Genomic DNA, 22,070 nt, shown 5'->3' on the forward strand with positions numbered 1-22,070 from the left:
ACCTTTCACAATAAAGCTCAAGATTCTGTTGAGACTTTTTAAAATAAACTGAATCACGTGAAAGAGCAGATTATTTACAGATGAGAAGTAAAAAAGAGCCGCCAGGTGCTAAAAAAGAAACCTTAGACTCAAACGTTAGAACAGGCTTTTCCCCGCAGCACGCCGTGTAATAAATACTCACAAAGAAAACGGCGGCCTTTACAACTTATGTCTAAAAATGTATCGTTTCATGCATCGGTTAAAACACTCGACTCCAGCTACACAATGCTCAGCTGGAAACACTTCACGCAAGTCGAGCTGCCCGAGATTCACAGAATTTACAGAAAATGTTACATTTTTCTGATTTATATCGTTATCGGACAATAGAATTCTTATATCGGGATATTGCACAGCCCTAATTACTGCTTAGGCTCAAATCGGTTTCATGTTTGAAGGCTCACAGTGGCATTAAATAAAAACTCACCTGGTGAGAACTAGTGTGCTATATTTCATTTCATGCAGTTTTTCCAACTTCTTATAAGCGAAATAGAAATGAAAGTTTGGGAATTTTTTTTTCAATTTTTATTATTAATTCATTAGGGAAGCTTAAATGTTATTTCAGTTGTTGTTCTGTCTGCTAATCAGCTTTTGGTTTTAGTAGGGGTGTATACATATATCAGCACATCTCTTTTTGTGTCATGTGTAAATCAGTCATTCCATGTCAATTCATCAAATGTCAACCTGACCATCAAAGATTTCCCTGAAAAAATTTGAGAGGAAACATGGTCTGAGGGACCAGACAAAGAGTGATTCAGAAGACCCCTATGAGCAGAACACCAAGGGAACAGTTCACCTTGATAGGGTTACCGGGGCCCCGCCTTAGTCCATGGGGCCTGGCTGGGCACAGCCCAAAAAGGGACATGGGCCCTGTTAGAGCCAATCTATCGAGAAATATTTTTCATACAGTTTCAGTTATGTTTGATTTTGTATAATATGTTGTTAGAGAATATATGTTGCGCGTTTAATTTGTGTCGGGTAAGAAAACATTACAACGCATGTGTGGTAGCAGGTTAGAATGAGCCAGGACGGCAATGGAAATGTGCGCTGTAGCAGCAAATAGTTTTTTGACCGTGACATCGTTTGTTTGTATGTACGAGTCAGAAATAAATCTGGACAGCTCACATTAAGAAGTGGAAGAATTATTTTTATCAAAGCTTGGAACAGAAATTCGCCACTACAGGCCCATCCTCGTGCAGGCCCACCACTCACAGGAGGCACCGTAGGGGTCAGGTGCATTGTGTGCTGGGTGGCGGCAGGAGTGGAGACCCTGGCGGACTGAGCCCCGGCTACCAAGACTGGAAATTGGGACTTCCTAATATGCAATTATGCAAAATCTCTTTGTAAAAAGAGTAAAAAAAGTATTTAATGGGATGAAGGTAGCTTTATTGTTAGATTTTTGTCTAAAGTTGTTTTGTTTAGGACCCCTGGGGTTAAAATTGCATTTGGTCAGTATATGAGAACGGTTATGAGACTTACACTAAAAGTATGCTTTAATATTATCAAATCATTTTACAGCCTTTTATTTGCAAATTGACAAATGGCACATTTTAATCAACTATCAAACAGAAAAATGAGAAAAAAAACTTTGCAATCTTTGCAGTGTTGGCAAACCAACTTTTAAAAAGTTGACTCCATGCACAAATGCTTCTGTGCTCACAACACAACAATATTTTCGTCATATTCAGTATATTATATTATTTAATCATTATGCAAAAGTCTGCACTTGTAAGGAAAGACAAAACCAAAGTACATGTAGCACATTTAAATATCTCAATCCTAAACATTTAAGTTAAAACCTTTAGTCAAATAAACGCTTACTGTGAGAGAAGGATACAGAATTAATTAACATGTAAGTACCTGTACATACAAACTGTTTCTCACACACTGTGTACTGTTGGAATCATTTATAGCTTCCTCACAAGCTGCATCATTTCTGAAAAGCTAATGTTAAACATTGAAGTAAAAATAATAAGAAACTTATAAACGCTATACCCCCTTGCAATACATTGTGTTTTGTCAGAGCTTTGATTTCCTCATTGTGTATTTGTCTGATATCCTTTAGTCTGTCATTATGCTCTTGACACAGGCTTTTCATTTTCACATCATACTCTTCTTTCACATCCTGTAGTTTGGACTGATGCTCATACTTTAAATTTCTTACGTTTACATTGTGGTCTTCTTTTTGAGTAGTCAATTTGTCTTGGTGCTCTTCCTTCAGAGTTGAAAGTCTGTCTTCATGCTCTTGTTGTTGAGCAGTCAATTTGTCTTGGTGCTCTTGTTGTTGAGCTCTTAGTTTCTGATCATATTCTTGTTGTTGAGCACTTAGTTTCTGATCATATTCTTGTTGTTGAGCACTTAGTTTCTGATCATATTCTTGTTGTTGAGCATTCAGTTTGTCTTGGTGCTCTTGTTTCAGAGTTGAAAGTCTGTCTTCATGCTCTTGTTGTTGAGCTCTTAGTTTCTGATCATATTCTTGTTTTTGAGTAGTCAGTTTGTCTTGGTGCTCTTGTTGTTGAGCTCTTAGTTTCTGATCATATTCTTGTTTTTGAGTAGTCAGTTTGTCTTGGTGCTCTTGTTGTTGAGCACTTAGTTTCTGATCATATTCTTGTTGTTGAGCACTTAGTTTCTGATCATATTCTTGTTGTTGAGCATTCAGTTTGTCTTGGTGCTCTTGTTTCAGAATTGAAAGTCTGTCTTCATGCTCTTGTTGTTGAGCTCTTAGTTTCTGATCATATTCTTGTTGTTGAGCATTCAGTTTGTCTTCATATTCTTGTTTTTGAGTAGTCAGTTTGTCTTGGTGCTCTTGTTGTTGAGCTCTTAGTTTCTGATCATATTCTTGTTTTTGAGCACTTAGTTTCTGATCATATTCTTGTTTTTGAGCACTTAGTTTGTCTTCATGCTCTTGTTTTTGAGTAGTCAGTTTGTCTTCATGCTCTTGTTTTTGAGCATTCAGTTTGTCTTGGTGCTCTTGTTTCAGAATTGAAAGTCTGTCTTCATGCTCTTGTTGTTGAGCTCTTAGTTTCTGATCATATTCTTGTTGTTGAGCATTCAGTTTTTCTTCATATTCTTGTTTTTGAGTATTCAGTTTGTCTTGGTGCTCTTGTTGTTGAGCTCTTAGTTTCTGATCATATTTTTGTTTTTGAGCACTTAGTTTCTGATCATATTCTTGTTGTTGAGCATTCAGTTTGTCTTGGTGCTCTTGTTTCAGAATTGAAAGTCTGTCTTCATGCTCTTGTTGTTGAGCTCTTAGTTTCTGATCATATTCTTGTTGTTGAGCATTCAGTTTGTCTTGGTGCTCTTGTTTCAGAATTGAAAGTCTGTCTTTATGCTCTTGTTGTTGAGCACTTAGTTTCTGATCATATTCTTGTTGTTGAGCATTCAGTTTGTCTTCATATTCTTGTTTTTGAGTAGTCAGTTTGTCTTGGTGCTCTTGTTGTTGAGCTCTTAGTTTCTGATCATATTCTTGTTGTTGAGCACTTAGTTTCTGATCATATTCTTGTTTTTGAGCACTTAGTTTCTGATCATATTCTTGTTGTTGAGCATTCAGTTTGTCTTCATATTCTTGTTTTTGAGCAGTCAATTTGTCTTGGTGCTCTTGTTGTTGAGCACTTAGTTTCTGATTATATTCTTGTTTTTGAGCACTTAGTTTCTGATCATATTCTTGTTGTTGAGCATTCAGTTTGTCTTCATATTCTTGTTTTTGAGTAGTCAGTTTGTCTTGGTGCTCTTGTTGTTGAGCACTTAGTTTCTGATCATATTCTTGTTGTTGAGCACTTAGTTTCTGATCATATTCTTGTTGTTGAGCATTCAGTTTGTCTTGGTGCTCTTGTTTCAGAATTGAAAGTCTGTCTTCATGCTCTTGTTGTTGAGCTCTTAGTTTCTGATCATATTCTTGTTGTTGAGCATTCAGTTTGTCTTCATATTCTTGTTTTTGAGTAGTCAGTTTGTCTTGGTGCTCTTGTTGTTGAGCTCTTAGTTTCTGATCATATTCTTGTTTTTGAGCACTTAGTTTCTGATCATATTCTTGTTTTTGAGCACTTAGTTTGTCTTCATGCTCTTGTTTTTGAGTAGTCAGTTTGTCTTCATGCTCTTGTTTTTGAGCATTCAGTTTGTCTTGGTGCTCTTGTTTCAGAATTGAAAGTCTGTCTTCATGCTCTTGTTGTTGAGCTCTTAGTTTCTGATCATATTCTTGTTGTTGAGCATTCAGTTTGTCTTGGTGCTCTTGTTTCAGAATTGAAAGTCTGTCTTCATGCTCTTGTTGTTGAGCTCTTAGTTTCTGATCATATTCTTGTTGTTGAGCATTCAGTTTGTCTTCATATTCTTGTTTTTGAGTAGTCAGTTTGTCTTGGTGCTCTTGTTGTTGAGCTCTTAGTTTCTGATCATATTCTTGTTTTTGAGCACTTAGTTTCTGATCATATTCTTGTTTTTGAGCACTTAGTTTGTCTTCATGCTCTTGTTTTTGAGTAGTCAGTTTGTCTTCATGCTCTTGTTTTTGAGCATTCAGTTTGTCTTGGTGCTCTTGTTTCAGAATTGAAAGTCTGTCTTCATGCTCTTGTTGTTGAGCTCTTAGTTTCTGATCATATTCTTGTTGTTGAGCATTCAGTTTGTCTTGGTGCTCTTGTTTCAGAATTGAAAGTCTGTCTTCATGCTCTTGTTGTTGAGCTCTTAGTTTCTGATCATATTCTTGTTGTTGAGCATTCAGTTTGTCTTCATATTCTTGTTTTTGAGTAGTCAGTTTGTCTTGGTGCTCTTGTTGTTGAGCTCTTAGTTTCTGATCATATTCTTGTTGTTGAGCATTCAGTTTGTCTTGGTGCTCTTGTTTCAGAATTGAAAGTCTGTCTTTATGCTCTTGTTGTTGAGCACTTAGTTTCTGATCATATTCTTGTTGTTGAGCATTCAGTTTGTCTTCATATTCTTGTTTTTGAGTAGTCAGTTTGTCTTGGTGCTCTTGTTGTTGAGCTCTTAGTTTCTGATCATATTCTTGTTGTTGAGCACTTAGTTTCTGATCATATTCTTGTTGTTGAGCATTCAGTTTGTCTTGGTGCTCTTGTTTCAGAATTGAAAGTCTGTCTTTATGCTCTTGTTGTTGAGCACTTAGTTTCTGATCATATTCTTGTTGTTGAGCATTCAGTTTGTCTTGGTGCTCTTGTTTCAGAATTGAAAGTCTGTCTTCATGCTCTTGTTGTTGAGCTCTTAGTTTCTGATCATATTCTTGTTTTTGAGCACTTAGTTTCTGATCATATTCTTGTTTTTGAGCACTTAGTTTCTGATCATATTCTTGTTGTTGAGCATTCAGTTTGTCTTCATATTCTTGTTTTTGAGTAGTCAGTTTGTCTTGGTGCTCTTGTTGTTGAGCACTTAGTTTCTGATCATATTCTTGTTGTTGAGCATTCAGTTTGTCTTGGTGCTCTTGTTTCAGAGTTGAAAATCTGTCTTCATGCTCTTGTTGTTGAGCTCTTAGTTTCTGATCATATTCATGTTTTTGAGTATTCAATTTGTCTTCATATTCTTGTTTTTGAGTAGTCAGTTTGTCTTGGTGCTCTTGTTGTTGAGCTCTTAGTTTCTGATCATATTCTTGTTTTTGAGCATTCAGTTTGTCTTCATATTCTTGTTTTTGAGTAGTCAGTTTGTCTTGGTGCTCTTGTTGTTGAGCACTTAGTTTCTGATCATATTCTTGTTGTTGAGCACTTAGTTTCTGATCATGCTCTTGTTGTTGAGCATTCAGTTTGTCTTCATGCTCCTGTTTTTGAGTAGTCAATTTGTCTTCATGCTCTTGTTGTTGAGCATTCAGTTTGTCTTGGTGCTCTTGTTTCAGAGTTGAAAGTCTGTCTTCATGCTCTTGTTGTTGAGCTCTTAGTTTCTGATCATATTCTTGTTTTTGAGTATTCAATTTGTCTTCATATTCTTGTTTTTGAGTAGTCAGCTTGTCTTGGTGCTCTTGTTGTTGAGCACTTAGTTTCTGATCATATTCTTGTTTTTGAGCATTCAGTTTGTCTTCATATTCTTGTTTTTGAGCATTCAGTTTGTCTTCATGCTCTTGTTTTTGAGTAGTCAGCTTGTCTTGGTGCTCTTGTTGTTGAGCACTTAGTTTCTGATCATATTCTTGTTGTTGAGTATCCAGTTTGTCTTCGTAGTCCTCCTGTTGATCCTTAATTTGCTGGACATATTTTTTCTTCTGGTCTTGTATCCTCTCATCATTTTCTTTACTTAAATTTATTATCTTGTTGTCATATTCTTTCTTGAGATCTTGTTTTTGTGAAGCCATTTTGTTTTCATACTCTTCTTTCAGATCTCTCATTTCTTTGATGTGATCCTTTTTCAGATTTGTTATTTCTTTCTCATACTCCTGTTTTATATCCATCGTTTCTTTGTCATTGTTTTCCTTCAGATTCTTTATTTTGGCTTCATTTTCCATATCTTGTTTATGGATCTTTTCATCATATTCCTTTTTCAAGTTCGTTATTTCATCATCCTTTTGTTGCTTCGATATTTTTTTAATATAATCTTGGGCAGCTTGTGATATTCTGTTGCCATGATCTTGCAGTAGGTTAATTAACATCGCTATATTTGAACTTATGCTCAAATATCCGGTGCTGTCTTCACAATCATGCTTTAGCTGCTTTATTTTGTCTTCGTACTGCTTTATCAGGTCCTGTACTGTATGTTCATATTTTTGGTTTAGCTTTATTACTTCACACTCTTTCTTCAAATTGTTGATCTCTTTAAAGTGTTCTTCCTTTATATTAGCCATTTTCTTGTCATTCTCTTGTGTAATATCTGCAATGCTCTTATCATGCCTTTGCTTCAGATCGAGGATGGTTGATTCACAGTCTTGTTTTAGATTCTTTATTTTGTCATCCTGCTCTTGCTCTATTTCAGTGTTTTTCTGCACAAGCTGTGTTATGTCTTCCAAGTGATTTATCTTCAGATAAAATATTTTGTGCTCATACACTTTTTTCAGAGCCATTTTTTCTTTACTATGGTCTTCTGTGAGATTCTTTATTTTTTCACTGTGCTCATTTTTATTATACATTAGTTCTTCCTTATGTTTCTTTTTGAGATCTTCTATATATTCACTGTGCTCATGTTTCAGATCTGCAATGTGCTTTGCATGCTTTTTATTGAGGTCTTCTAGTTTGTCACACTCGTCTGTCAATTTCATGCTTTCTTGATTTTTTTCCTTGTTTTTAACCAGTTCTGTCAGTTTTAGTTCATAATCACCGGGTAAGAGATTGATGTACTTTTGTAATTCTTTTAGGTAGTAATAATTTGGAATGCATGATCTCTCAAGTCCTTTTTTATATTCTTTCTGGAGCTCTGCTTGCTTCTTATCCTTCTGTTCTCTTTTAATTTGATTGTTCTTTTCTGGTGCTTCACATTTCATATATTTGTCTTTTTCTGGCCACCATTCATTTCTCTTTGTTTCACAATCCAGGTTTGTTATTTTTCTAGGGCTTTCTTCCATCTGTATGTTTCTCTCTTCTTGGGAAGGCAACATTTGCGGGCTGCTGTAATCACTTGCTGTTTTCATGTTATCAGTGAGCATAGTTTCTATCTTTTCCATCAGCTCTTGACGTTTTTTAATATTAGATAGATACTTTCTATCAAGTTGGATCTCATGTTGCCTTTGATTGCAGTCTTGAATTAATTTATGCGTAGGAGAATTCAAATTTAGTTTATTTTGTTTTTGTGTTATGATCACCATTGAGTGGTGTAAACCATCGTGACCAAACAAGGTTAGAATTGCCTTTAGTGCCAGCCGTTTCTCTTCAGTGAAATCGGAAGGTTTCACTATCAGTAGTATCACAATTGGTCCAGGTGTGCAAAGACTCATCAGACTGTCCATTTCTTTTGTCACTGATAAGAATTGAAGATCAAAAATATCTGGGGTTTTCACTACTGTTAATAATGTTCTTTTCCATTCTCCATGTGCGTGCACACACTTCTTGTCTTTAAACAGTGATGAATGTTGAAAAGCTTTGCTGCAAATAATCAAGTTGCCTAGTACTGTCTCGTCCCAGTCAGTACCTCCAAGTAGCACGATGTTCAGCTCAGAGCCTGCAAAAAAAAAGCCAACCCCAAAATATTACTGAATAATATTACAGTATCAGAGCTTATTCATTTAGCCCTCTGGATGCAGGTTAGGGCCTTTCATAGTTCTTAAATGACAAGTGAATGAAAAGTCAAATTAAAAGACACATTTCAAATTAAGATTATGTTATACTGTTCTTTTTAAAGTGGCTAAACCTAAAATGTATTTATTTTGACATATATCAACTACATAAATTAGCAGTAATAGTTTTGAAGCTTAATTTCAAAGCTTTTAATTGAAATTTCTGGGTTTATCTATAATGATTTTCAGAAATATCCCTATATGCATAGGTGCATTTTATGTTCATCACCATTACAACAAGATACAAAATCTTTCATAATGCAAGCAATAATGGTTTATAATGCTTAGTTTCTTCATCTTCTTGCTGTGATTAGAAATACTGTGAGATGTGAGCCAGCAAAGCCTTCTAGTTATGGAAATAGTGCATAAGACAGGATTTCAGCATATAAGATTCATGTATACTTACCTGACATTATTGCTCTTCCATTACAGCAGACAGCAGTGGCCATAGGGGATATTCTGTATATATATAGGAGAATTCAAATTTAGCTTATTTTGTTACGAAAAACAGTATAGTGTATTTATTCCAATATTTTCAGACTGTGAATCCTGTGTATCTGGTCACCAGACCTGAGAATAATCATAAACAATTTGAATTAATTATGTAGCTAATACTTACACTTGTACTTGTACAGTCTCCACTGTAAAAAAAATATATCAGTCTTTGTACTTACAAGTTAAATTACTGCAGCTTTGAAGGCAGACTGAATATTGCACATTCACACCCTGCTGTTTACACCCACAGTGAGCCTGGGACTGTAGAAAATTATGTTTCATACATTAAAATGTATTAAATTGTAAAGTATTAAATAACTGACATCAATGACAACAGTACAGTGCTACATTCAAGTTTTAAACAGTCTCTGAAGTTTTAACTTAACTGTCATTTCTAACATAGAAATGAAAGCTAGGTGGTTAAGATGTGTGTGGTAAGCAGTAGCATGTAACTGTGGCAGTGTATGGGCTCAAATTGTGGTCATAAATATTTTGTACTTGTAAATCAAATGCGTAGTTGTGAACTGTAACCTTGCAACAAATTTTCTTCCTTTCAGCTGATTGGTCAATGTCATGTCACAAATTTAACAATCCAATCAGAGAACAGATGGGTTTGGCTGTCGGAGTGGTGCTTTACTGACCTTCAGTAAAGGGTAAATGCATGCCAGCGTTTTCCTTCATTACCACACAATGAAGGAAAACATTCTGTGCGTGTTCAAGTTCTGTGAATTTTTTGTCACAGGTTTACATGCTTATAGGGACCTCCAGAGTAGTGATGTGCGAGTCATGAACGAATCATTCAATACTCGAGATTCACTTTACTGACTCGTGAATCATGATTCACAATCCCAACTGACTCATTCACTGACTCATCCCTGCTGCTGTTAGCAAACTAATTTCATTAGTAGAAATATATCTAGCTTATAATTAAAATTGTGTGAAAAAAAACAACAGCCAGTTTCTTAACAAAAAACATTCCTGCTCTGGACTGGAAGAAAAAACCCAGAGTAGAAAGCTCACATGAAGACAATAGCTCCTCGGTTCACAGTAGCATCGCTCTGCTAACATCCTAACAGCACATTTGAGTTACTTACCCCCTCCCTTCCTGAGATCTAATATCCAGTGCGGAATCGTAGCATGAATGAATCGCTCAGTTCCTCTGTAGCCGGCCTCAATCAGGACTAAGGACTCACTCACCCCCTCCCTTCCGGCTCACAGCTCAAACAAGTTGAACGAATCAACTCACCCCCTCCCTCCAGTTCACAGCTTCTTCTTCATCTTCTTCTTGGTTGGCAACCAACGTTAAGGTGCATTACCGCACCCCAGCTCACAGCTCAGTGGACGCTTGCACTACATACATCTCACTCATCCCTCCCTCCCAGCTCTCAGCTGCTGAAACTCAGAGCGTGTTACCGCGGAAGAGTCGCTCCTTCACCTTAGTTGAAGTCTGATTGTCTGACTGACGCAATATAACATTCAGTCTACACTTTGTTTGTTTTGCAAAGATAACAAGCAGACTAAAAGAAAAAATATATATGAACTCAGTTCCACCGCTATATAAAACAAAAAAAAACAGTGTCTGAGTTGCATTTTTCTGCTGCAATAATGTAAGTAAAATAATCTGAAATTTGCTATTTCACTACATTATTTAGATCAGAAAATTTATATTTGACACATTTGAGGAAAATACTAATAATAAAGACCCCCAGAAAATTCTGATAAAGGTGTTTGTGTTTTTAAGGGACAGTTCATTTTGAAGTGGACTAGTAAATTTGAACGCATTAATCTGTGAACTTTATTTTTTTATTTATATTTTGGATTTTTATTTTGTTGATTCACACTTCTTTTTCTGTTTGTCAGAAATTTCATTGATATTCTATTGAAAGAAAAATAAATGTTCCCTTTAGAAATCTTAACGTTTTTGCTCTTTTTTGCTCTATGAAATAGTTGTTTTCTTTTTCAGTCACTCATCTTAGCAGTAGGATTTACATGAAAAGAGAAACAAATTAAGTTTGAGTGAAAATGTATCTTTTTTGCACTCTCTTGGCAATGACTCAGTGACTCAAATGACTCAAAAAACCTGATTTATTTTGGTGAGTGACTCATTCAAACTAAATTCAGTGAAAAGAATCAAATATACAACCACTACTCCAGAGCCTTTTCAGCGGCTCTGTGGACCTCGGGGGTCCTCTACAAACTCTTTTAGAGGATATAAAGTCAGAGATATACATGTTTTGAAACGACAAGGAGCAAGCGCATCTAGTACAGGCTGCTGCAAAACAATGACAGCGCAACAAATTTTGGATCCTTAGCTCTTAGTTAGCAGTTAGCAGCGCATGCCGCGTCCACTCTGAAAGGGTCTTTATGCTGCCTAGTGTAACTCACAGCAATGGTCTCAGGTCAGCCCTGACTTTGTGTTGAAGTAATAATGTAAGTAAAGTAAAGTAGTAATGGTATTTCTAACCACTGGTATACCACAACTTTATCCTTTTAACAGCTACCAAAAGTTAAGGGACCTAGCTTGTATGAGCCCTATGTGATATTCATATAGAGGTCCTCCAGTTTCAAACTGTATTACCCTTTCAGGACCTGAAGCTCAGTAAAGCACCCCACCAACAGCCAAACCCATCTGTTCTCTAATTGGATTGTTAAATTTGGTCAAAGTCATGTCAATTACAAGCAGCTGAAATTCAAGAAAAATTGGGTCAAAATTTGTACTCGCAAGTTGAAACTCACACACGGGCAGGGAACTTGAGCGTAGAGTTTTACATATAGCTTTTTGCTTTGTATCTGTAACCAGACTTTAACAAAAAAAAAATTGTAACTTGTGTAAATTACAAACACAAATCTTTTTTATGCACACACAAATTCTCATCTATAGATGCACAAACATAAAATTTTCAGATATTTTGGTTACAAAATCTCAGTTCACAACTTCGCATTTGATTTACAAGTACAAGATATTTATGACCACAATTTGAGCCCATACACTGCCACAGTCACATGCCACTGCTTAACACACACAAGGTTTTGACTCTTATCAATGAGATAGCATATTTATAATTGTTAAATAGTGAAGTTCATTTGCAGAAACAAGAATGAATGTATTATTATTTTTTTTATTGATTAGGTAAGAAAACTTGGGTTTGGGAAAATCAAGTTCCATATACTAAACATTTTAATCAAATAGTCCAATCACAATATTGATACTCTTAGATATTCTTTATTTTGTCACTGACATATCACTGACAACAGTACAGTGCTATATTTAAGTTTTAAACAATCTTTGAAGTTTTAACTGTGATTTCTAAAAGAGAAATGAAAGCTAGGTGGTTAAGATGCACATGGTAAGCAGTGGTATGTGACTGTGACACCTGATACCTGACAACTGACACCTGACAACTGACACCTGATACCTGATACCTGAAACCTGAGACCTGACACCAGTGGTATTTTCTGTATTTACTTCCACTTTCAAGTGCCTTATCTGAATGCTTATTAATGATTCAGATTTGTCACCAAAACGTTTTGACTCATTATCAATTAGATAAGTTCATTTGCAGAAACAAGACTGAAATTATTATTTTTTTTATTAGATTAGGTAAGAAAACTTCTGGTTGGAAAAAACAAGTTCTGTACAGTAAACATTTTAATCAAATAGTCCAATCACAATATTGATACTCTTAGATAACCAACTGACCAAAGAAAAAGCAATTATTTGTAAGACTGAGTTCTCTAAACACACTGATTCCCCCCCCCCCCCCCCCCAATTAGAAATATGTATATTCCTTTTCCAGTTAGCACATTTCATCTAGTCAAACATTCTACTATAACATAGTTATATATGCATATATAGTATTTCCTGCTTAGATTTACTGTGTTTTGTTTTGTTTTTATCTTAAAGAACTCACCAGGTGAAGATTGTTGTAGCAGTCCTTATAGCACATAAAGTAAAAGAGAAAGAAAAAGATGCAGATCAGAAAACAAAACAAAATCTGGAGGCGGTGTTTCAACTGCTGGTTGAAGCTCCTCCTGCACAGGGCGTTACTTTTAAAAAGCTTGTCTAAAGTGAGCTCATTTCATTCTAAATCTTTGACTTTTTGCACGAGTTCTCAATATAATATTAAATGTTTACAGCGTGTTTAGATATGTGTTTGTCAAAGACCTTTTTGTTACTTATAGTGACAGAAATAAAATAACCAAACAATTCAAACTTCTCATAAAATACAAACATCTGCTGAAAGCAGAATAGATTATGTTTCCAGTCACATGATAACATCTTGTGTGTCGAACTACGGTGAGCCTGTCCTTTGGTGGAGTTGCACTTTCTGAGTGCATTTGCTATTAGATATTCTGCCTACCACTGTGGTGTCATCAACAAATTTAATAATAAAGTTGGACAGGTGGATTAGCATACAGTCATGCAATAATGTATAAAACATGACTCGGCACATAACCTTGAATAACACCTATGCTCAGAGACAGGGTGGAGGATGTTTGGTTGTCCATCCTTACAGTCTGGGGTCTGTTTGGTAGAAAGTTCAGTATCCCACTACAGAATGTTGTGATGAAACAAAGATGGAGGAGTATACTAGGTGTCCTTCTGCTTCTGAGAAAAAAAGTCAGAATTCTGACTTTTTTCACCAGTTTCTATTCTCCTCAATGTGCTATGCACAGTCTAGAAATGGCAAAATATTATTCTTTCCAACGAGTTGATTTGAACCATGAAGGCTACTCCTCCTTGGGTTTTGATTTTGACCCAGGTGCCATCCACATATCTATACCAGTGGCTAAGTGCTGTCCCCTTAAAAAAGACAATAACTTTACTTTACACTCTTTTGACCATGACCTTAATGACTGAGATCCTATACAGACTGCATGAAAATCTTTTTGCTTCAAGTCTAAATTGATTTCTTTTTTTTGGCATGATGGTTTCGCAAGTGACCACTCAAACCCCTGCTGAAGTTTCTGTACTGTGTGTAAATTGGAAGAGAATCCTCAGTTTATAGTTGACAACAGAGTAAAGGTGATGTCTGATACAGTTACTGATAAATGACCAAACACTGAGCATTCCCTGGATTCTTTATGCTCTGTTGCAACTGCGCAAGCTCCATGCATTGTCTGAACCTTCAACAACAGAAAAAGGTCATACAAGTCTCAGGTGGTTTTATGTCTAATCTAAGCAAGAATCCGCATTAGTTGTTTTGTTATTATTGGGCTGTTTTTCCACTTGGATTAACCAGGCACGTACAGGACACCCAAAGATCTAATCATTGTCAGTGATAAATATCAAGTTGAGCTAATCATCCTGATCTACATGTAGAAAATGTTCACAAGATGTGATGGCAAGGATATCCCTTGCTATGCAGGGCAAGGAGCAAATGGTGGCAAAGGGCACATTGCCTTAACTAGTTGGCTTAACTAGTTGAAAACACAGAAATGTGTGGATTTTGGTCCATTATCAAAAAACTGACAGTGGGTTTAAATTAAGATGCGGTTAATAGACTTACATAGAAAAAGCGGTTTGTGTGAATGAGTGAATGAGTAAAAACTGCTGAGTCATAACCACAGAATCAAAACCTGTATATGCTTTAGGGACAAAATCAATGGGCTACAGTTCTTAATTTTTGAATTTGGTTATTTATTTCTGCATGATTGCCACAGGTATATGAAATCAAGCAGCAAACCATGGAGTCTACCTTTACAAGTTTTTTAAATAATTTCTTGTCCTAAAGAGCTCACGGCATTAGTACAAGCTGTGTTATTCCAACAGTGGTGTTTCCACCTCAAACACTCACATTATTATAATTGAGAACTGTCACTGTTCTTCCTATGTACATGTACGTTTAAAGAATGTGGCGTAACTGTCAGGTGTGTAGATTATTTGTTACGGTCTAAAAGATGATGTCTACCCTATAAAGTCTGTGAAATGAATTTTCTGAAACTGGGTTTAAATATGAAAAGACCTTTTGAATAAAGGCAGGACATATTCCCTTATTTCAAAGATTCAAAATTGAAGAAACAAATTAAATCAAGCTTTTCAACAAATATGGTTTGTATTTCACTATGAAGTGCGGTTCCATGCTTAGGTTGCCTATACTTTGTTACATTTCCTTCGCTTTAAAGTTAGATTACAACAGTCTTTTTTTCCTATCAATCAATATCCGTAAAGAGTCTTCAGCTAATGGTTGCTTTTATTTAAAGTTTACAGTGATATTTCCCAACAGTAGTACTTATTCATTGTCCCGTATTGAATCAGAATTATTTTTGGTGATAAAGTGATCATCAAAATTAACGATAAGAACATCAACTGGCTTTTGTCCAAAATATGAAGCTTACATTTTAATGTATCTCTACACAGACTACTTATCAGATGCAATAAGTATTTTATAAAAAAAAAAAACAATCAGGAACCGAAACATTTTTATCATTCTGAAAAAAGAGACAAGCAGTGCCAAAAAATGGTTATATAGTGCAATAAAGTGTTTTCTGTAAATAACAAACACATCTGAGCCAAAGACATTTTGTGCTTTTCGTGAGATTATTGACACCAGTGATTGTTTTTAAGTGGAAAAATATGCATTAATTCCTGCAGTAAAATGGCATGATGCAAATTAAATTAGATTTTTACCTAACTGATTTATATGATTAGTTTACATTCATTCATGTTTTTACTTAGCAGGCAACATTTTCTGCAGTTAAAAAAAAAAGAAAAAAAAAGATTGACAGGGATTTTAGAACAAATGAATCAATTTGTAATAATTTGAGTATATTATGTTATATGGAACTATAAGTGTCATCTATCATGCAGCTATAACAAAAGTATTTGTTTATTAAAAGCTTTAAAACCAAAAGCTATCAAAGTTTAATCAAACTGACATTCAGGTAAAAGAGCCCGTTTCATAAAATGGTGCAAGACTTATCTCCGTCAGCTTTCTGTACACATTCTTCTATCCAGTCATTGATTTGTTTATCATGTTCTAGCTGTAGTTGGTTGATATCTTCTTCATTTGGCTCGCCCTCATTTCCTATAGAAAGATTGTAATTCAGCTCATCTATTTCTTGTTCCTGTTTTTTCTTCAGTCTCTCAAAGTCTCTCTTGTATTCTCTCTTCATGAGCAGATGTTTAAGTATGATGGCGTTGCTTTTTTGTTGTTTTTGCTTCATGTCTTCCATCTCACAGTCATGCTTTGCTCTCAACGCTGCAAAATCTACTGAATATTTCTGTCTGAACTCATTGAATTCTTCTGCTTGCTTTCTGGCTTCTTCTGCAATTTTCTTCTTCATTTCCTTGACTTTTGCCTCATAGATATCCTGCGCTAATTTCCAGTCTCTCTCCTCTTGTTCTCTCCTGAGTCTATCTTGTTCTTTTATTTTGCTTTCATATTCATTTCTTTCCTTATCATATTCTTCCTTGAGCTTTATAAGCAGCGCTTGTTCCTCCTCTTTTCTCTGTTTGTCTTCTTGATTTCGTTTCTCCCACCATTCTTTGCGTTCTTTTTCCCAAGCTTCGCGTTCTAATTTCATCTCTTCTCGGTTTTCCATCAGCTTTCTGTCAGCATGCACATTTTTTTCACATTCTGATTTTATTTTCTGCTCAAGAGCTTCAAGTTTTTCTTCCCACTGCATTCGGAGTTTTTCTTCATATCTTATTGATGCTATGGTCTCCTGTTCTCTCTTTTCCTCCTCTCTCTTTGTCTTCTCTTGTTCCTGGTTAATCAGTTCTTCCTTCTCCTTCAGTACTTCTTCTTTTTCTGCTCTTTCTTGATCAATTTGTTTCTTTTTCGCCTGAATTTCTTTTTCGCCTGAATTTCTTCATCGCGTTTCCTTTGAAGTTCTTCCATCTCTTTCTCCATATCTGCTTCTTTCTCTTTTAGGATCCTCTTCATTTCCTTTTGTATGGCTGCCTCAGCTTCTTGGAACATCTCTGTAGTGTAGCAGCTGCCACCATTTTTCTTCACCATTGTTTGTACTTTGTCTAAAAGCTCTGCGACTTGTGAATGATTATTTTGATCTCTGTTGTTGAAAACATGGTATCTTCCTCCACAGTCGCCAATCAGTTTTTTAACAAAGTCATCGCTGACTTCTTCCATGTAACTCTCTATTGTTTGATCTTGAAGATCATCTCCTCTGGTGAATATAACAATAATGAAGTCTTCTGATTTCTTGCCAAAAAACTCCTTGATGAGCTCTACTGTGTCTTTTTCTTCTTTGGTAAATCGACCAATCTGCACTACCAGTAAGAACGCGTGAGGTCCTGGAGACAACAAGCTGATGCATTTCACAAGCTCCTGTTTGACTTCATGGTTGGACAGAGTCGTGTCGTACAAGCCTGGTGTGTCGACCACAGCAACTGGATGGCCATTGACCACTCCTTTTGCTTTTTTGCAAACCTCTGTCACTGACTTCATGCAGGCTTTAGAATAAAAGCATTTTTGGCCTAAAATGGTGTTTCCAGTTGCACTCTTCCCACAGCCAGTCTTCCCAATCATCACTATCCGGAGAGCATCTGGGCTGTGGTTGGGATTATCAAAGGATTCTGTCTTCTGTGAAGGGTTTCCTTTGAGTTTAATCAATCGAGGCTTAACAAGCATTTGTCTTGTGAAGCACTTAGATCCCATAGCTGTCATCTTCTCCACAGTGTGCAACACCTCAGAGACCTGCTGCTTGTCTTTGATGTTGAAGATGATGTTTCGTCCTCCACACCTCTGACAGAGCTCCTGGATGGTTCTGTTTTCACTAATAAAGTTGACAACAACTGGAACTGTGGGATCTGATTCCGCTGCAAAAAGAATCATGGTGAAGTTGATGACCTGAGATCCAAATTCATTCTGGATGATCTCTAACTCTCGCTTGTTTTCGTCACTGAGGGGTCCCACAGGAAGGACCAGGATAAAGGCATGGACACCTTCGGGATTCCAGAGAGAAACACATTGCTTTTTGCAGCTCTTTATTGCCTCAGGAGATTTTCCATACAAAGCAGGCATCTCCACCAGGGACACTAAACGTCCACACACCTGTGTCTCCATCTTAACACATTCTGAGGAGTCAGCAGGTTTACCAAACTGGTGTTTTCCTACAATGGCATTGGCTGCTGAACTCTTCAGAACTTCATATGTCCCACACAATACCAGGTTAAGAGGCGGTTTAAAAGTTGTTGTGTCAGCTTCTTCACCTCTGTTTAGATAGCCTCCTCTGTTTTCATTCACTATGCTCTCCATCTTTTCCACAAGTTCTTGAAGATCCTTTTCTGGCAGATCTTTTTTGTCAAAGTTGATTCTCTGCTGCCTTTGTCTACAGTCCTGTATGAGTCGATCCACAGCTGAAGTTTTTTTCTCCTCACTATGTGTCAAAATGACCATTGCATATTTAAAAGCATCTTGACCAAAGAATCTTAGGATGAGCTTTAGTTTTTGTCTGTCTTCTTCACTGAATTCAGAAGGCTTTACTAACAGGAGCAGAACATTTGGTCCAGGGGGGCAAAGAGCCACACACTTCTTCATTTCATGCTTCACCTTCTCTCCAGCTAAACTGAAGACATCTGAAGTTTTCACTATTGTTAGGCGTGTTTTCCTATACTGTCCTTGAGTGACTGTAGTGGATGGGGACACCTTTTGCAGAAGATCCCCAGTCAAATCTTTTTTCCCAGTGATGAAGTTGGTTAGAATTGATTTTTTACTTTGAGTCTTTCCAAAAACCAGAATCCGAAGTTCATATGCTGTAAATCAACAAAAAAGTTATTACATGTTTTCCAGCACATACATACATATTTATATCTTTTATTTCTTTTATTCTTTTATAACTTTAATGTTTTTTTTAATTATTTGTAAAAAATATCTACTCTTTACTGGGAAGTGCTCAAATAATCTTTTTAAACACTCTTATCCTTCTCCCCAAAACCACTGTGAAGGTGTGAACACCAGCCTTTTTACATTTTTGGTGCATCAAATGATAATGTGCAAAAGCTGCTTGCATGTCTCACTACTGCACAAGGGGGCACATTTAAGAAATGTGGGGAAAGTTGATGCTTTTTATAGCTGTAGTAATTGTCCTTTAGTTTGTAAATTAGAAACATGTAACATGTTTGGGATAAGTGTCAAACAGCTTCAAAGTTTGTTTCTAGATTCGGATGTTCATGTGTTTTGGTCAGGGTTGGACTGGGTCAGAAAATTGGTCCTAGCATTTTTTTTAATCCCATTATGTCCCTTCATCGTTGTCTTACCCTGTGAATTACACATTCCTTGATTTCTTTCTCACTTCTCCACAAAGCTTTGTTACTAGTTCTTGCTAGTACTACAATTAGCTGCACCGATTTTTAGTTTCTTTTTATTGTTTTCATTTTGTTTTCCAGCTCCACCTCTCCGCCATTTCTTCCTGACGAAACTTATGCGTATGCAAGATTACCAGTCCAGCCCTGGGTTTGGGTAAAGTCATAACTGTCCCTACTGCCAACATAACTAGTGTATCTAACTGTCATTCTAAGAGTGTTAACGGGAGTAAACGTGGCTTCTGGTTCTGTTAATAATTTTCTTTGTCACCTTTATCCTCCCTAACACATCCTTATTTTTTTGTGACTTTTGCCTAGCACTGGGTTTAACCTGGATTTTAGCTGTCCTCGTCATGCTCAGATACTTGCATTCTTTCTGTCTTGCTATCTGTGTTATGTTCTGATAAATCTCGCCAGACTCACCGCGTAATGAAAGAGCTTGTGATGCCATAGTGCCACTGTGATAGAAATATGAGGAATTGGGTGGTGTCTGTTGGATGAAAGAAAAAGGAAGAGAAAGTTGCCATCTAATAATAAACCATCAGACAAAAAGAATCTGAATACATGGACCTTTAGAAGAAACCTTAAAACTGGGCTCTATCGTGTGGTGGATATGATGCCACTGGAGCAGGTAGAATAAGTGCAATATCATTGCCACTATAGGATCAGCCTGTGGATAGCATGGCTACAAATATTCTCCTTATCAGATTTGATAATAATGGCTCAGGCACTGGAGTACAAAATATATGTTTTATTTAATAATTGCATAGTGTCACTACAAAAAGTTTTGACAAGACCTGATAATGTGTTGTATATGTAGTATAGTGCAGTGTAGTGGTGTGGTAAAGGTCTGTCAGTGAGTGCAATAATATTATAAGGCGGAACTGGCAGTTGTATAAAAAATGGATGTTTAAAAAATGCAAACAATCATCAGAACAGTTTGGTATCAAAAGGCTTCCAACTAAAGTTGAATTATGAAAATAAATAAAGTAAATCTAAATTATTTATTTATACTGGTGAACTTTATATGTAAATTCAGCTTGGAGAATTAAAGTCAGCTTCTTTGTACATAGGATTTAAAAACTGACATGTCTGGTATTGCTCGTATCATGTTGTCGGTGTTGGGGAGTAACGGAATACATTACCGTTACCTATTTAAAATACAAAATACAAAATATGAGTAACTGTATTCCGTTACAGTTACCGTTTAAAAAGGTGGTATTTAGAATACAGTTACTTTGTTGAAATAAATGGATTACACGGCGGTACTTCCCTGTTTCATATTGTCGCGGGTCAGGCCTGTTTGGGTTTTGTTTGACAGCTACGTTCTGTTGTTCCAGATGGCAGCGTTACGGTTGCCGTGGTTACAGGGTGACGCTTTCTCTCTGCGTGTTTCCTGGGTGAGAGAGCGACTTTTTGTTGTTGTTGTTGTGCTAAGCTAATAGGCAGAATGCTACCGGTATAGCTCGAAAGAATGTAGCATCATAGGCAGTGTAGTCCGTGCTGCAGGGAGAATGGACTGCCATACACGTTATGTGTCTATGAGCGAGGGAGGGAGAAAAAGGAAAAGTACGAGCTGTCATCGAGCAAAAACGGGAGCTGGAAGCATGTAAATATAATAATAACCACTGCAGCCAAGAAGAGTGCCTGACGAGCCCAGTTGTAAGTAAGCTATTAAGACTCGACTGTACACCGTGTTCGTGTTTTCCTCTGAAACAATAAGTTCTGTTGGAGCAGCCTTTCAACGCCTCTCTCTGTCTCTCGCTAGCAAAGTGACCCAGACAACAAAGTAAAGCTAGTTTTCGGCTACGAGCCCGACACAGAACCCGACGTGTTAGCCAGAGGTCCCTTTACTACGGTTCGGAGCCGCGGACCTTCAGTAACAGTAATAAATCACAGCAATAGTACATTCATGTAGTTGTAAACAGCATGATAATATATTAAGTAATCCAAAGTATTCAGAATACGTTACTCTCATTGAGTAACGTAACGGAATACGTTACAGAATACGTTACAGAATACATTTTGGGGCATGTATTCTGTATTCTGTAATGGAATACATTTTAAGTAACCTTCCCAACACTGCATGTTGTAGAACATTCACCCCAAAGTATAATATGAATATATACAAAATGCGGTACTTTAACTTACCTGCATTGCTGTCATACACTTAATTAATATACACAGTTGTGACTAATCTATTTAAGACCACACTCTTTTTGTAGCACAATTACAGATCTACCATGACCTAAAAAACCGAGAACAGATGCAGTTATAGGTTTTTATATTTATTGCCTTTACTCTTTGTGAATGTACTTACCGGGTGAAACTGCTGATCGTCCTCAGCGGTTTTAAATGTTCCTTTGCAGATCCAAACTGAATCAGGTCACTCGAAAGTACCTTTTATTAACAGAATTGGGAGGTGTTGCCCTGTACAAGTATGACAGCAATGTAAAGGCTATATCTGATAGAGTTAGAACATTCTCTGCATTGTTTATGCTCGGTTGCATCTTAGCATAAAGAATTTTTCTTTCAGTTGAAATCTATCATAAAGGCTCCATCCACCGAGTGAGTCTTGATAAACTAAAACATACAGGACATGTAAAGGTCTTATCTAAGACTCCAATCACTGATGACTATTTCCTGTTTGATGAGTGTCAGCTCGAGTCACGTCGCCACTCTGGCTTACAGCTAGCAAATGTTTACTAAAATATTATTGAGAGTGCTTCACTTGCTACCCAAGGCAATGAGCAAACCATGGGCCAAAAAAGGGGCTTAACTTGTCTAACTGAAGGGAAGGAAACTGAAATCTGTAGATTTTGGTCCATCGGTAAAATACCATGCGCGCTGTAAGATCAAGAGTTCTAAGAAAGGTGTTCTAAAAATGTTCTTTTTCTAAAACATCTCAAATGTGGTTAATGTCCTGTATTTTTTGTGTTTTCAACTGAATCTACACTAGTGTGTCAAAACAGCAACCATTTAATTTGGTTTATATTTACAGAAAATCGATAAAGTTTTAGGATTTTAGGGAGCAAATACTTGTGAAGGTCAAATTTGCCTCAGAACACTAGACTAGAACACATTCATATAGATGGT

General features: G+C 36.5%; 2 protein-coding genes and 1 pseudogene across 2 annotated transcripts in view; 1 reads left to right on the forward strand and 2 right to left on the reverse strand.

Moving 5' to 3' along the window:
* prdm6 (PR domain containing 6) overlaps positions 1 to 22,070 on the forward strand; it is a 133,489-nt gene that overhangs the window by 49,457 nt on the left and 61,962 nt on the right. The gene's annotated exons all lie outside the window — the stretch shown is intronic.
* LOC148100321 (uncharacterized) lies at positions 1,214 to 8,661 on the reverse strand. Its single transcript, XM_087848808.1, has 3 exons — positions 8,619 to 8,661; positions 2,045 to 8,097; positions 1,214 to 1,351 (listed from the first exon to the last, which is right to left on the reverse strand). The coding sequence occupies exons 1-3, from the start codon at positions 8,659 to 8,661 to the stop codon at positions 1,214 to 1,216; spliced, it is 6,234 nt and encodes a 2,077-aa protein (XP_087704934.1).
* On the reverse strand, positions 15,608 to 18,225 carry LOC118454712 (GTPase IMAP family member 8-like; annotated as a pseudogene).

This window comes from Neolamprologus brichardi, chromosome 12 (assembly GCF_056152115.1).
Source record: "Neolamprologus brichardi isolate AB-2024 chromosome 12, ASM5615211v1, whole genome shotgun sequence".
Lineage (NCBI taxonomy): Eukaryota > Metazoa > Chordata > Actinopteri > Cichliformes > Cichlidae > Neolamprologus > Neolamprologus brichardi.